General features: G+C 38.7%; 1 protein-coding gene across 5 annotated transcripts in view; it reads right to left on the bottom strand.

Annotated features, from left to right (window-relative positions):
* RALGAPB (Ral GTPase activating protein non-catalytic subunit beta) overlaps positions 1–15631 on the bottom strand; it is a 106284-nt gene that overhangs the window by 16824 nt on the left and 73829 nt on the right. For all 5 annotated transcript variants that reach the window (XM_054467825.2, XM_063659318.1, XM_063659319.1 and 2 more), the window contains exons 19-23: positions 15059–15246; positions 12715–12821; positions 10729–10881; positions 7897–8106; positions 3555–3713 (exon numbers count right to left, since the gene is read on the bottom strand). In XM_054467825.2, the coding sequence (XP_054323800.1) occupies positions 3555–3713; positions 7897–8106; positions 10729–10881; positions 12715–12821; positions 15059–15246 (817 nt within the window). The remainder of the gene's footprint in view (positions 1–3554; positions 3714–7896; positions 8107–10728; positions 10882–12714; positions 12822–15058; positions 15247–15631) is intronic.

Here is a 15631-nt window from a genome sequence, read left to right as displayed (position 1 = left end):
ATGAAGTGGCCAGAAAGTTCTCTCCTCTTCACTAAGCACTAAATGTAATGCGTGGGCTTTCTACTGGCCTCACAAAGAGTCCCTCATTCTAAAACAGTGCTTCTCATCTTGGGGTGATTTTGCTCTTCAGCGGACATTCAACATTTGGAGACATTTTTGATTGTCATAACTGGTGAGGCACACTACAACTATCTAGTGGTAGAGGCCAAAGATGCTGCTAAATGTTCTAAAATACACAGGACAGCCCCCATAACAAAGAACTTATCTGGCCCAAGATGGCAATAGTGCTGCTCTTGAAAAATTCACTTCTAAAGGAAGGAAACTAAGAAATTCCTTTGCAAATGAAAAATAAAAGGGGGAGGGTAGAGAGCAGAGTATATCAAAATCATCTGGGAAATCTCCTAAAAATAAGGTTCTCTTCGCCTGCTCTAGACCTTCTACATTAACATCAGTGAAGGCGGAATCCTGGAATCACTATTTCTAAAAATTCCTCCAAATGACTGTGATGCAGCCAGTCCACAAATCACTGATGTCATTCATACAATGCTAATCTATACCAAGATCATACAGAGGCCTGTGAAAGTCAAAATATAGGAAGTTACATCCATTACATCTGACCCACTGCAAATCATCTCAAAGTCATTACCTCTTAAACACAAAACCAGTCTATTTTTTTTTTCTTTTGAGACGGAGTCTTGCTCTGTTGCCCAGGCTGGAGTGCAGTGGTGCAACCTCTGCTCACTGCAAGCTCCACCTGCCAGGTTCACGCCATTCTCCTGCCTCAGCCACCCGAGCAGCTGGGACTACAGGCTCCCGCCACCACACCCGGCTAATTTTTTTGTATTTTTAGTAAAAACGGGTTTTACCATGTTAGCTAGGATGGTCTCGATCTCCTGACCTCGTGATCCGTCCACCTTAGCCTCCCAAAGTGCTGGGATTACAGGCGTGAACCACCACACCCGGCCTAAAACCAGTCTCTTTTGAAGTGAACCTATTTAGTTTACCCATATCCCTTCACATTCTTATGGGTGCCAAGAAACTGACTTAACAACCATTTCTAGTTTTTGCAATTCAAATTTTTATCTAGAAGTAAAACTTTTAAATAAACAATTTTTGAAAATTTAGTCAGGAAGCAATAAGTGAATCAAATTCAACTTTCATGCCACTTGCTGGCAGACAGAAATTAATCTTAATCTACCCTGTGGCTAGGGAAGGCAGGTCTTAGACATTCCAAAGGAGGTCTCAGGAAATCTTCATTAATTCCTAGTCACCCTCAGCTTCTAAAAAGCTAAGGAAACTGAACTGGGTTAGGAGGTGCCTCAAGGGTTTGTGTCTTCTTGTACAGGCAGGAGAAAAGTGGCTCCATTACTCTTATACAAAACAATGCACTGACTTGCTGCAAAACAGATCCCCACCTCCATAATTAATCCAATTTTACTGAGGTTCTTCTAAAACACTTGACTCCATCGGTCTCATCTCTGGCTACCACCAGCCCACCTTCCCTTAAGCTCCAAGCATATTAGACCCCATAATGAATTTCATGAAGAAATGCTCTCTTTACCCTGAAGAATTTACATGTTATTATTACTTTGTCAGTGACAATCTGCTTCTGCCTCCTTACCTACAGTTAATGCATACCTTAAATACCAGCTAGAATATCTTTCCTCCAGGCCACCTTCTTAAAATCAGATTAGGTTTTCCTGCTATGGCTCCTATAACATGCTTTAATGACCCTATTAACACCCTTTACAATGGTTGTTTGCTTAATCATCTGCCTTCCCTTCTATGCAGTAGTTTTAGGGGGCCAGAAATCTTGTAGATTTTGTTCAGCACTATAACCCTGGTACCTAACAACAGACACTTCTTAACTTTACTGACTCAATAACAAAAAAAAAAACTTTCTCATAAATCAATGTTCTTTTCTAGGACTTCACAAATCATTTGAAACAGTGCTTCTAGCATAAACATTTGGAAACTTCGGTAAATTTCTTTAGGCATACTAATTTGATTAGCTGATGGTCTTAAAATGACTACAGTAAAATTCCAGGATCATGTAGTCACAGTGCCCTACACATCTGAATACTACATTTTACAAGTCTTCCTTCGGCTCTTTCCTAGTTACAGTCGGTAACTTCCTGCCTATTCCATATTTCAATTATTCCTTTCTAAAAAACACTTCAAGTCTCCTGCCATTTTGCTCTCAGTTTTCCATTCTCACCTATCTTACATTTTTCTTCATCCTTCTCCTAGTCTCTTTGTTCCAGGTATCCAGGTATGTTTTACTTAGTCCTTCTGTTTTGTTTTGTTTTTGAGATGGAGTCTCACTTCTTCGCCCAGGCTGGAGTGCAATGGTGCAGTCTCGACTTACTGCAACCTCTGCTTCCCGGGTTCAAGCAGTTCTCCTGCCTCAGCCTCCCAAGCAGCTGGGACTATAGGTGCCTGCCACCAAGCTGGCTAATTTTTGTATTTTTAGTAGAGACGGGGTTCCACCATGTTGGCCAGGCTTGTCTTGAACTCCTGACCTCGGGTGATCCATCCACCTCGGCCTCCCAAAGTGCTGAGATTACAGGCGTGAGCCACCGCACCTGGCCAGTCCTTCTGTTTTTCTCCTTTATTTCAGGTGTTATTTCCCCCACTGCACACTATGCATTCCTCAACTGAAATGATTTGCTTCTGAAATTACTAGGAAGGTGAGCTGCTTCTCAAAAGGGAAACTGTTACTCACTTCTATATCCTGGGATGCTGAGCCACAGGGAAGATGTTCAATAAATATTTGTTGCTGTTGTTTTATTCTTCTTGAGCCTTACTTTAACCTTTTATGACTAACCTTCATTATTTCAGTTTCTTTTGTCTTATGAATCTGAATTCCTTAAGGGGAAGAAAGATATCCTACAGCTCCTATTTAAATCACATTCCTTAAGGGTCAAAAGACTCAGGACTCCAAGCATTATAGTTTTCATTAATTCTGTTTTCAAACTGGTTCATAGCAAGTCTTTAGGCATCAAGTATAAAATACTTCTTACCATAGACAAGTGCATACCATGTAAAATTTTGTATATGAAAATGAAACTTTTTAAGGAATGTGAGTCTCCCTCAAATTATCATGCCTAGAAAGGCACTGAAATTTGATAACAGTCACATCTCACTCCCACTTGAGCTAAGTAATCACTTTGAAACTGCGTGCTATATGGACTCTAGACTGCGTGTCACCACCAACAGTTCATTAACTAATCTAACAGTGCTGGACACCATAGCTCATATCCTACAGTTCAATAATTTATATCCACTCACTAATCAATGTTATTTCTGTAAACCAATGAGAAGTCCTGAAAAACAACTTTTGTAATCACCTACTCTCCTGACTCATCCTTTTTATCTTTAAAAACTTGAGCCTCTCCTTTGTTCTTGGGAGCACTTTCCAGCATTTCCCAGGCCGCAGTCCTCAACTGTGGCCCAAATAAACTCTCCATATTAATTTTGCCTCAATTTTTTTCTTTAGACGTGTATTTATAGCACAAAAACATACCAAAAAAAAAAAAATTCGTAACTCTTACCTCTTGGTTCGTTTTCTGACCTGGCTTCATATAGAAAATAAAAACTGTGTCAAAAGGACGACATGGCAAGAGATCCAGATACCCAATGTCATCAAAAAATCCAGGTATCGTGGAATCAAGTGCAATAAGGTGAGGAGGTAGACGACTATTTGCAGGTTCCTGCCACCAAAAGAAGAAAGGAGCAATTACTACCTATTTTCTTTCATTGTTATAATTATAAAAACAATACTTGCTCATGGTTTAATAAAAATTAAATTTAAAAATATAGAATGGTAGGAATAAACACAACCATAATCCTAAACTAAAGAAACTATTTAACATACTTCCTTTTAGTTCTTTTATTTGCCTCTTTTTAAATTAAAGACAACTGAGATTATATTTTGTATACAATTTTTGGATCCTGTTTTCTCTATAATATTGTGCTTTCTAGAACTTACTTTTAATGTACTTTTTTTTCTCATTCATTACTGGTGAAATGCAAAATGGTACAGCTACTTTGGAAGACAGTTTGGCAGTTTCTTACAAAGCCAAACATAGTCTTACCATGCAATGCAGCAACTGCACACCTTGGTATTTTCCCACAAACATTCACACAAAAGCCTGCACACAAATGTTTATAGCAGTTTTATTCATAATAACCAAAATGTGGAAGCAACCAAGATGTCTTTCAATAGAGGAAGGGATAAATCAACTGTGGTACATCCATACAATGGAGTATTACTCAGCAATAAAAAGAAATAAACCATCAACTCAAAAAGACACATTAAATGCATACTGAATGAAGAAACCTTAAATGCATACTGATTAAAGTGAAAAAAGCCAGTGTGACAGGACTACATACTGTATGATTCCAACTATATGACATTCTGAAAAAGGTAAAACTATAGAGATACAGTACAAAGACCAGTGGCTGCTAGGTGTTGAGTGAGGAGTGAAGAGGGAGGGATGAATAGGTGGAGTACAGGGGATTTTTAGGGCAGTAAAACTATTTGTACAACTGTAATGGTAGACACATGTCATTATACACTTGTCAAACCCCAGAGACCTGTACAGCACAGAGTGAACCCTATTGTAAATCACTAACTTCGGTTAGTAATGCACCAATACAGGTTAATCAGTCATAACAAATGCACCACATCAATGCAAGATGTTGGTAACAGGGGAAACTGGGCTGTGGGGAAAGGTGTATGACAGCTCTCTACCCTTTCTGCTCAATTGTTCTGAAAACCTCAATCTTCTCGAAAAAAATTAAGTCTACAAATTTTTCAGAAATGCATTTTTGTTTTGTTTTCCTCTTAATCCCCTATCTTCTTTGAGATCTTGATCTTGCCAAACAAGGTTCTGCTAACCATAGTATATCTTTTCAGGAAAGCATCCTCCAGAGAAAGCAAGAATGACTGTCTCTCCCACTGGCAAGGATTGTGAGTCTAGCCTTCTAGTCAATTATATAACATTCCTAGCAAGGTCTAGGGCAATATTCTATAATCAAAGACATTAATATTTCTGCAGTCAGACATAAGTGTATTCACACTGACATAAAACTACAAACAGCCTCATGTCAATTCAGGTCCAATTTTGCCACTAAATGAATTTACTACAAATATATAAAACATTTTCCAGTTTTCAGTTTTTACTTTGAAATCATGGATAAGGAATTGTGGACCTGAAGCATGTTGCAATACACCTTGTAGACCAGAATGTCCTCATTCTTCTTTTTTTTTTAAAGTAAGGTATTTCCTCAGCTTGTTCTTCTGTGTGATCTTCTAATCCAGGAATATAACATATACATATTTTATATCTCTTAATAATTGTTAAAAGTTTCTTCCTCTAGGTCTTGTACATAGTTTGTTAAGGTAACTTTTGTCAATATCACAGCTGTAAATGGGGCATTTTTGCATTGTATTTTTAACTGAATATCATAGACATAATCATTAATTTTTGTACTTTTTTGTATGGCAACCTTAACTCTCATTTACTTTAAATATTTTATTGATTGTCTTATGGTTGTCAAACTAGAAGTCATACTACCTACAAACTGTCTTCTCATTTCCAATGATTTTTACCTCTTAGTTTAACATTTCATTGACTTTCCTCATTTTTATACTGTACTGTAGTTTTATAAGAATTTACGATCACAGGAAGGTCCTCATGTCTTTATTTCGCAATTTCCTGCTAATCTATAATTATTTAAAACTAGAAAGTTTAAAAAACGTCATTGACTAAAAAATTCTTTTTGTTAAATAATAGTCAAGGTAGATAACTTTTACCTCTGATTTTAACAAAAGATTCCTGTAGTTTGCTCTTGGGTTGTCATTTAGAGGAATCTTTTAAAGTAAGAACGTACACTAGTAGTGCTAGCTTAGTTATTTTTTTAAAAATCAGAATATGATTCTAGTAAATACTGACTTACTGTTTCACTGACTGAACTGCTAATGGGACCAAATTATTTTCTTAATAGCTTTATTAATATTTCCTGGTAATTAATTGCTAAGTTCCTGGGATAAACCTTATTTGGTCATGGAAAACAATTCACTTAACATGCTATTAATTCAGAACTAAGTCTGCTTAGCATTCCCTTTAATACTTTTGTACATACATTCATAAGTAAAACTGGTTTGTAGTTTTGTATGTATGAGCTGTCAGGTTTAAGTTATTAGAAATATTCTAAGGTTCATAAACTAGGTAACTTTATTTTTCCTATGTTCGCATACAGATGAGAAAGCATGATAATTATTTTCTTAAAAGCTTAAGTTTCAACTAGAACAGATAACAGAACTGGAAAACTATAATCTCAGAAACAAGGCTATTAGGGCCTTTCTTGTGTCCCTGAAGTCCATAGGAAGCATTAATTTTCTTCTAGTATATTTTTATTTACTGCTTCTACTCTGTTCAATTTTCTCCACTAGGAATATCACTACTGATTTGTAAGTTGTGTCTTTTTTCCTTGCCTTCCATATTTACCACTATATTTCTTATAATTTTCCCCTCTCTGCTCTTTTATTCTGCATTTTAAGTTTTTATGTTCATATGCTGCATCAAACTCAATTTTCTCAAAAAAAAATACAAAAATACAAAAAAAAACTTTCCCTCTACATGCTGAAATACAAAATCAAACAGCAATGTCCCCATTACTTTCCTACAAAGCTAAATAGCCTATAACCAGGTAGTTCCTAGGGAGTAAGGGCAGGGGACAACTTATGCAATAAGCAACTTCTTGCTTGGCAATCTTCAGTTGTACTTTTCAAAACAAACAGGACTTAGAATAAATTCCAAGTCCACCTCCAGACAAGTTATTTCACATGTTTGAGCCTCTATGTCCACATCTATAAAACAGGAATAGCATCACTTGTCTTGTACATTTTTTTTTCCAAGAGACAGTGTCTCACTCTGTCAACCAGGCTGGAGTGTAGTGGAGTGACCATAACTCACTGTAACCTCGAACTCTCAGGCTCAAGCAATCCTCTTGCCTCAGACTCCTGAGAAGCTAGTATTATAGGTGTGCCACCACACCCAGCTAATTTTTAAAAACAATTTTTCATAGAGATGGGGGTCTCACTATGTTGCCCAGGCTGGTCTTGAACTCCTGGCCTCATGTGATCCTTCTGCCTTGGGCTCCCAAAGTGCTGGGATTATAGGCATAAGCCACCGCACCTGGCTGTAAAATTGTTTTAAGGCTAATGGAATTAAGAATAATAGCAATATTTATCTTATAGGCTGGCTTACTTTGTGCTAAGTAGTATACCAAGTATCATCTATGAGTTAACACATTTAATCTTCACATGATCAATGAGATGGATACTTTTATCATCCTCACTTTATAGATGATGAGGAACTAAGACCAGATGAGAAACTCACCAAAGACCACATAGCTGGCAAGCAGTGATTCCAGGACATAAAGCCAGACAGTTTGATCTTACAAACTGGACAACATAAGAAGTGCTTGACTTACAAATACTACAGTATTAACTTCATTAACTGTAGCTTATATTTTTAGTAATAATGCTTACTAGGGGAAGATTTTTAACATTCTTTTTCTAATTATCTATAAATTTCATTTATCTGTGTGATGGGTACTGTGTTATCTAGGAAAATGCAGAGTTAGATGTATCATCAAACCAGTCCCCTCAGACAGAACTCTGAATGCATTCATGGGGTGACCTGTCCTGGAGCACAAACTATAACCTACAGCAGCACAGAATTTCATTTATTTGTATGCAGGGTAAAATTTTAACCAGTTTTTTTTTTTTTTAATTTGCTTCTATCCTCATAAAAATATTTTAGCTATTGTCAGCTGAACGTTAACTTATGAATGTATTTATTCATAAAAGTTCATGAAAATTACCTTCAATGCTTCTAAGGACAAAAATCCAAAGTGTGAGAGAAAAAGGCGGGCTGTTTGGAATTCCTGGGCAGGAGGCGGGGGCTTGCAATCCGTAACTGGGTCAGGAAAACTTCTCTTCTGCAATTCCTCCTCACTCTGTTGCTCAAGGTGTATTTCGTAAGCAATCTGCTGGGCCATGCCACTCCTTAATTTTTCATGTCTCTCTTCTAACTGTAATAAACCAAATATTTCATTTTTTGAAACTATTATCAAACTAGTAAGGCCAATCTTAAGTTTTTTTTTTTGAGACTGGGCTCTCTCTATGTTAACCAAGCTGATCTTGAACTCCTGGGCTCAAGTGATCTTCCTGCCTTAGGCTCCCAAAGTGCTGGGATTACAGGCATGAGCCCCACTGCCCCTAGCTAAGTCAATCTTAATTTTAAAATGAAAATAAAGCTACAAGCAACAAAGAAAATTAAGATAATTTTCAGTGATCAACACTGTGATTCAGTTCAATGTAGAGTATGCCATTAAGCAAACATGGTTCAAGGTTAAAACAAACGCCAAAAAAACTTCCCTATACCTTCAACAATTGCTCCTTCATGTTCTCGCTGTAAATGAAAACGTTCAGTCTCTGGTTCCCTTCAAATAGGCAAGAAAGAGGGCAGAGTTGTCGCTCTCACCCCTCGCTTGCAGATCACTGTCCATCTTCACTCTGACGTGCTCCCTGTGTTTTGAATTCCTCATCCGTATGGATGACATGACTGTACTCTTAGAGACTTCTCCCACCTTTCCTTCTGATCAATCCTTGTTTAAAGTTCCATCCCCTGGTGAGTGACGATCCTAACAACCTGGCTCAGAATTCTACAAGCTCCTCAACCTTCACAATTTTGGCCATCCATGAAAACAAACTTGAACCTGATATGTGCCCTGCTTTCCAGGGCTGTAAGTCTGAAATTCCATCTCCAATTATAAGCCCCCTTGTGCAACTCCTATCCCTTCACTCCCTGAGCTCGTGCTCTACTATTGCTGTGGGGCACTCGACCCCTCCCCCTCCCCCTGCTTTCCCACTCCATTAGCATCCTTCTGGCTTTATCTGCTTCCCAACTAAACTGAAGCCCTCACATCTAACAGCTAAATACCCTCTCCTTAAGCACATTAAATGGCTGTGTTGAACCTCCTTCCAAATTTCCACACCTGTCAATCTCCACACCAGTCAAATTCTTTACTTATGCTTCCAGATCCCAAGGACTTTTGAAGAAAGTCAGCAGAGTGAGTTAAATAACTTCACTACAGATAATGCTACTTAACCTCAGCTGCACTGCCTGGAAATTCTTAAGAACTGACTTGGATGCGCTATTACACTGCGAAGAACCAGGATTAAAATTTTCATAAACTTCTTCAATTTCCCTCCTTTCCTCTCTAAATGTCTCTGAACTTTCACCTACTCTCTCCTTCTGTCTTAGAAGTATCTCTTTTCTAGACTAGACTCTTGACCCTACTGCCTCTATTACTTGTAAGTCCCACTGCCCATCTTACAGTGTTAGCCAGACCCCTCTCTACTGGTTTCTTCCTTTCAATCTATAAGCATGTTCACATCCTTGAATGTAAAAAAATATTTAAAAACTAGCCTTTTCTGGCCGAGTGCGATGGCTCACGCCTGTAATTCCCAGCACTTTGTGGGGAGGCAAAGGCGGGTGGATCACCTGAGGTCAGGAGTTCGAGACCGGCTTGGCCAACATGGTGAAATCCCGTCTCTACTAAAAATACAAAAATTGGCCAGGTGTGGTGGCATGCGCCTGTAATCACAGCTACTCGGGAGGCTGAGGTAGGAGAATCACTTGAACCCGGGAAGCGGAGATTGCAGTGAGCTGAGAATGCGCAACTGTACTCCAGTCTGGGCAACAAGAGCGAAACTCCATCTCAGAAAAAAAAAATCAGCCTTTTCTTTCCTTAATGAGGCCATTTCCTTAAGCTATAATATTACCCATTCTGTACCCTTGCCTTTACTGTTAACAGTGTCGTTTCTATTCACTGCCTCTCCCTCAATACATTTCACTCTCCAGCCCTTTGAATTGTCCCTCCTACTGTACACACCTGTTCTCAAAGGTCACCTAAATTTCACGCCAAAATCCAGGGTACTTTTTCTATTCCTTCTTCTCCCTGGTCTCTCCAGCATTGGAGAGTGTAGCCCTTCCTCCATTCCTGCTCTCATGTCCTGACATACTTTTGTCCCCGACTTCTTAAAATTCTTCTCCCTTGACCTAAGAGACAGTTATCTTAATTAACTCTCTAAATTAATCCAAAGCCAAATAAATTTTTCCCATCTTCCCAAATCTATCCTCTTCCTAATGTCTGTATTTCTGTAAATGGCACTGATATCTCTTTGTCACTCAAGCTCAAAATCTAAAATTCTTTGGCTCTTTTCCTTCCCTCATCAATTCAAGACTGCTTGCTGCTTGGATCTACCTCCACAATACATTTTATATATTAAAATTCCGTATGAGTGAAATAGTCCTTCCTTTCTTATGAAGACTTAGATTCTCATAATAGTCTCTGAACTGGTCTTCCTTCTCCAAATAACTCTACTACCAGAGTCTGATCATGTCACTACACCTACTGAAACCTACCGTGAACAGCCAGGTAGCCAAGCAACACCTCTAAGAGATATGCAGTTCCTTTCGATCAGCCACAATCTATATTCGTCTTAAACATGGCAACCTCCTGGATGATGGAGGCCCATGTCATCTTACAAATCATCTCCAACAACACTAAAAGCATTGTCTTGACCATGGAAGTCGTAAGAACGTTTCTATTCATCCCCTTGACAACAGCTAAAAATAATGTACTTACTTCTTCAGTGACTATTTCATGCAAATCTGGAATGCTGAGATCTGCTTTCACAAAAGGAATCTTGTCCACCTCTTCAGGAAATGGCCGATGTTTCACAGAATATTTAAATCCAACGTCATTTTTAGGAACTGGGCGAGGTTCAGGCACAAAAAGCTGTTAAAACAAGTAACATTATGTTTATTACACAGGGTCCAATACCCATCTGTAATGACATGTATTTCCCTGGTCTCTTAGATGCCTGTGCTTCCCTAGGATTACATGTCACAAAAACTCACTCAGAACCTGCAAATGCTACAGATAACAGTAAAGGGAAGCAGCCTGTGCCCCTGTGTACTCTATTTTTCTAAAAATATTCATCGACTTCTTATAGATCTCATGACTCACAAATGGGCTGTGGACCTCTACTGCTGCAGGCCTGAATCTCCCACATTCAGTAGTAATCCAATGGGTATAGCATTTTGGAGCTTTAAGACTCAAACTTTCTTCCCCAGGGGCTCTCACATCATTCCATATAATTAAAGACAAGTTTGGCTTCACTGGGCATCTCTAGAAAGTGATTTTAACAAGAATCTTAATATGGCTTAATTGAGAGTATGGGCACCAAATCTAGGTCTTCATAGCTCCAAATCCATGCTTTAATATGTATATGGGTACATGGTGAACCCTAAACAAATTTTAGCTCCTTTCCTGGACCCCTTCCTCTTCAGTCTTCAATGCTAACTTACTGGCTTACAGAGTTGCTGACAGAATGTGATTTGTACCCCACCCCCAAAAAAATGGAGGACTGGGTGATAAACACATCACATCTAACAGAGACATCTAAGATATTAAATGATTTTAGGCACATGCTCCAATTTTGCGGTGTCTCTCAAATGCTAGTGAAATATTAAGTCATATTTTAAATTTTTAATAGCAGAAGTAAAAGCTTACAATGTTATAAGTGAAAAGAGCAGTATATAAAATGACTCAAATTCTATTCAAGTGTTATTGTGTATGAAAAGAAAAAAAAGGGAAGGAAATCCAATAAAATATTAGCAGTGGTTATATTCCTCTGGATAGTGAGTAAAGGTGATTTAAAATTTCTTCGTTATCTGAATTTTCCAACTTCTCAAGTATTATTCACATAATTACAAATGTAATAAAATAAACTGCACCCCAAAAGATTTCATTAAATTATACACAGCATATATGTGTGTGTGTGTGTGTGTGTGTGTGTGTGTATATATATATATATATTTTTTTTTTTTTAATTAGGCTGGGCGTGACAGCTCACATCTGTAATCCTAACACTTTGGGAAGCTGAGGTGGGAAGATCACTTGAAGACAGAAGTTTGGGATCAGCCTGGGCAACAAAGCAAGACCCTATCTCTACAAAAAATTTTAAAAATGAGCTGGGTGCCATGGCATGTGCCTACAGTCTCAGCTACTCAGGAGGATGAGGCAAGAAGATCACTGGAGCCCAGGAGTTCGAGGCTGCAGTGAGCTATGATTATACCACTGCACTCCAGTCTGGGCAACAGAACAAGACCCTGACTCTTTTAAAAAAAATAAAATTTATACAATATATTACCAATTATTATATAAGAACGAATCATATAAAACAATTTCAAACTAAGTCCTGTTGCTGGACACATCAAAAGTCCCACCAAATTTTTTTCACGTATGGTATATATCTGACTTTTATTACATGTAAAATTACATGGAAAAAACTGGGGCCATTGTCTACAACAGCAATTACTCCTAAGTAGATGTCAGAATCACCTGGAAAGCTTTTTGAAAAGACACCTGCCCTGAACATGTCTTTAAAGAGTAATTGAGTACATCTGGAATTCTAGGTTCCTAGATGATTCTGATATGAACCCACTGACTGAGAATCTGGCTAGGGATCAAAAATATTTATTTGATCTGTGTCTTCTGTTGGAATGTTACCTAACCTTTAAATTACAACACACACACACACACTTCCCTGTAACTTCTGATGAATACCTTCTGATTTGCTTTTGCTCCTCTGGGTAAAAGACAAAGCTGTTGTGCCCAAGCAAGTCTTCCAGACATTCCCCGGACCAGCACAGTAACAGAGGGGAAAAAATCATCTAGAATAAAATATGTATATAAAAGTTTTAATTTCAGACAACAACCATTTAAAATAAACTTGTTATCAACTGCAGAGCTTCTCATAATCAAAGGCCCAACAGTGTTTCCTAAGCTTTGATCTTTTATGTACCACCTCTGTGGTTTCTGCCGTACCCGTACCCGTGTAAGTACTATTACTTTGTATCAACCACTCTTGTGCATCTCTAAATGGAAAATCATGAATTTTGGCATGTACTAATTATATAATTTTAAAGCACATGCTTAAAAATACATAAAATAATGTTCACTAATGTATCAACTAAGATCATCTCACATACCTCCAATGGTACATGTACACATTTGTGGGAAACACTGTCCTAGTAAATACTCTTAACCTCCCAATGTTGGGAACAACTTAAGTGTAGAAAGATAGACTGGGTGTTTGCAGTGTTAGTGTTATATCTGCCCATGCCTTTGTGTACCACTGCCCACCACAGGCAGTCACTGTTCCATCTCAGCAGAAGTTCAGGGACATGATGGGGGTGGTAAAAAAAACTCAGGATGGACTTCCTGAGTGACCCAGATCCTTTTTTTAATTCTTCCGTCTCAGATATGGGAGTCAAACGCCTTCAAACTTCTCTATAATTTCTTATTACAATAAACTATTAAAATGTCCTTGTAATTCCAATTGCTTATATTTTTGGTAAACTTCCTATGCAATGAAATTATTTGGAATGAAAGTAGGAAAGTCTTTAAAAAGCTGGAAAAAGGCCAGGAGGCCTGAAGGGGGACACTGGGACTTTGCAGACTCCTCAGCAGACGGCTTGGAGTAGGAGGCTGGAGGAATCATGAACAGGCACAGGCTAGGAAAGAAAGCCAAGCAAGCTCCAGGCCTAGGGTAGAGAAGGATGAGGTGCCTGTAGAAAAGACTTGGGAGTAGCACTTCTGAAGTGAGACAATAATAAAAGGCACCATTCCATTTCATATTAATGTCACCGCATCTCACCACAACACAATAGAAGTTTATGATGGTATTCTTTTCATCTCAAACTACAGGGAAATGTCTCACTTTCACTTCATGGATTTGTGAGCTCCTACTTATATAACAACAAAACTGGCACAGAACTCTTCACCTTTACAAAGGCAAGAAGGCAAATCTTTAATCACTGAGCAAATCCTATCACTGTGTGACAATAATAATAGAAAGGGACAATACAGGGTTTAGAAAATCTGGGCTCTAGTCCCAAGTAACCCTGGGCAAGTCATACGCCCTCTATGAGCCTGAGTTTTTTCACTCATAACTAAGGGAATTGTATACCAGGTGACTCCATGGGTCACTTTATACCCACAGATTCTGTAACCTTCACTTTCCTTCCCCTTCCCAGCAATAAGGGTCTGAGAACATGCTTCTTTTACATACTGGCTGATACCAATTACCATCAGAAAAAAAAAATGTACTTGTAGATAGCTTGGGTCGCAGTGATAATCACATATTGTGAGATGGCTTATAACTGAGGGGGAGGGAAAGGAGGAAAACAGTGCATGTCGTGTTAATGGAAAATCACTGAAGGATTTTCAGTAGGGCACTGGCAGGGTCATTTGTAGCTGAAGATGAATACTATGGTGGCAGCAAGTAGGATGGAAGTAGGGAAAACACATGTTAGAACTGGCAAGGGGTTTGGGGGTTGAGGGAATCAGAGCAGGTAGGAAACAACTGTAATAATCTAGGTGAGAAATAATAAGGACCTGCACTTGGATGTATTGGGAAAATACAGAGGAAAGGAAAGATTCAAGGGTCCCTGGGAAGACGGAAACTTAGAAACTAATTATATAAGTGAGTAACAGGAAGAGGCAGGTAAAGATAACTCCTCAAGTTTCTAGCCTGTGTAGGTAGCACCAACAATTGATACAGAACATGAGGAGTGAGAGGGAGGGGAGCAGAGGGGCAGGATCCAAAGTTCAAGGGGGAAGAAAAAGTGACAAAGATAAACAACACAATGGAACCCACTAAAACACCACCTTTTATAAAACTACAGCGCTAGTTCAGATGCACATCAAGAGCCTTTAAAAGACTCTATGTAATATGTATATTCTATTTTTTGGCCCCCTATTTTTCAGGTGCTATTGTCCCACAGCTAGAAGTCTTTCTGACCCACTTAGAATCTGTAGGCTGTCGTTCCCTGATCCTGGAAACAGCTTCATGGTACTGGTAACACTGATTAAGCAGTAGAGAAGGCTCAAGGTACTATAAACTTACTCTGCTCATTTCCAAGAGGTTGTTCCAGCATTGCCAGGATGACACTGTTATCCAAGACAAAGTACCGGAAACTATGCTTGTTTATGGTTGGCAGCCTGGAGTATTTAATCAAAGTGGTCTCATTCACAAGACTACAAGGAGAGGCAGGACCACTAGGTGAAGGAAATGCGCCGAGCAACTGCATAATGCTATGGAGAATGGAAAAAATAACAGTTAATTCCCAAAGCAAAATCTTCAGTTTACCCTGTGCATCAATGTGTCCCCTTTCACTCTTCTGAATTTTAATTGACCACAGCCATGCTTCTTGACAGGTCAGATTTACTCCCTGTGGTGAATGCCATGGCATGCTGTCCAGACTCTCCCCTCCAAGATTAAAAAGCCCATTACCCCAGATGCATACTTGTATGTCTTTATTTCAGAGACATTTAATCTGCCTTTCCAGTCTGGTCAATATCCAGAAGAGAAAATGCAGTTAGGCTGGTATAATTTGATCTCAGTGACCTACTCCCTTACCAGCAACCTATCTGATATCTTAGAATCTTGCATGGAACACAGCAAGCTCATATTCCATAT

The sequence above is a fragment of the Pongo pygmaeus genome, chromosome 21 (genome assembly GCF_028885625.2).
Source record: "Pongo pygmaeus isolate AG05252 chromosome 21, NHGRI_mPonPyg2-v2.0_pri, whole genome shotgun sequence".
In the NCBI taxonomy this organism is placed as follows: Eukaryota; Metazoa; Chordata; class Mammalia; order Primates; family Hominidae; genus Pongo; species Pongo pygmaeus.
The sequence above is the reverse complement of the archived record's forward strand: the minus strand, read 5'-3'. Positions and strand labels throughout refer to the sequence as shown.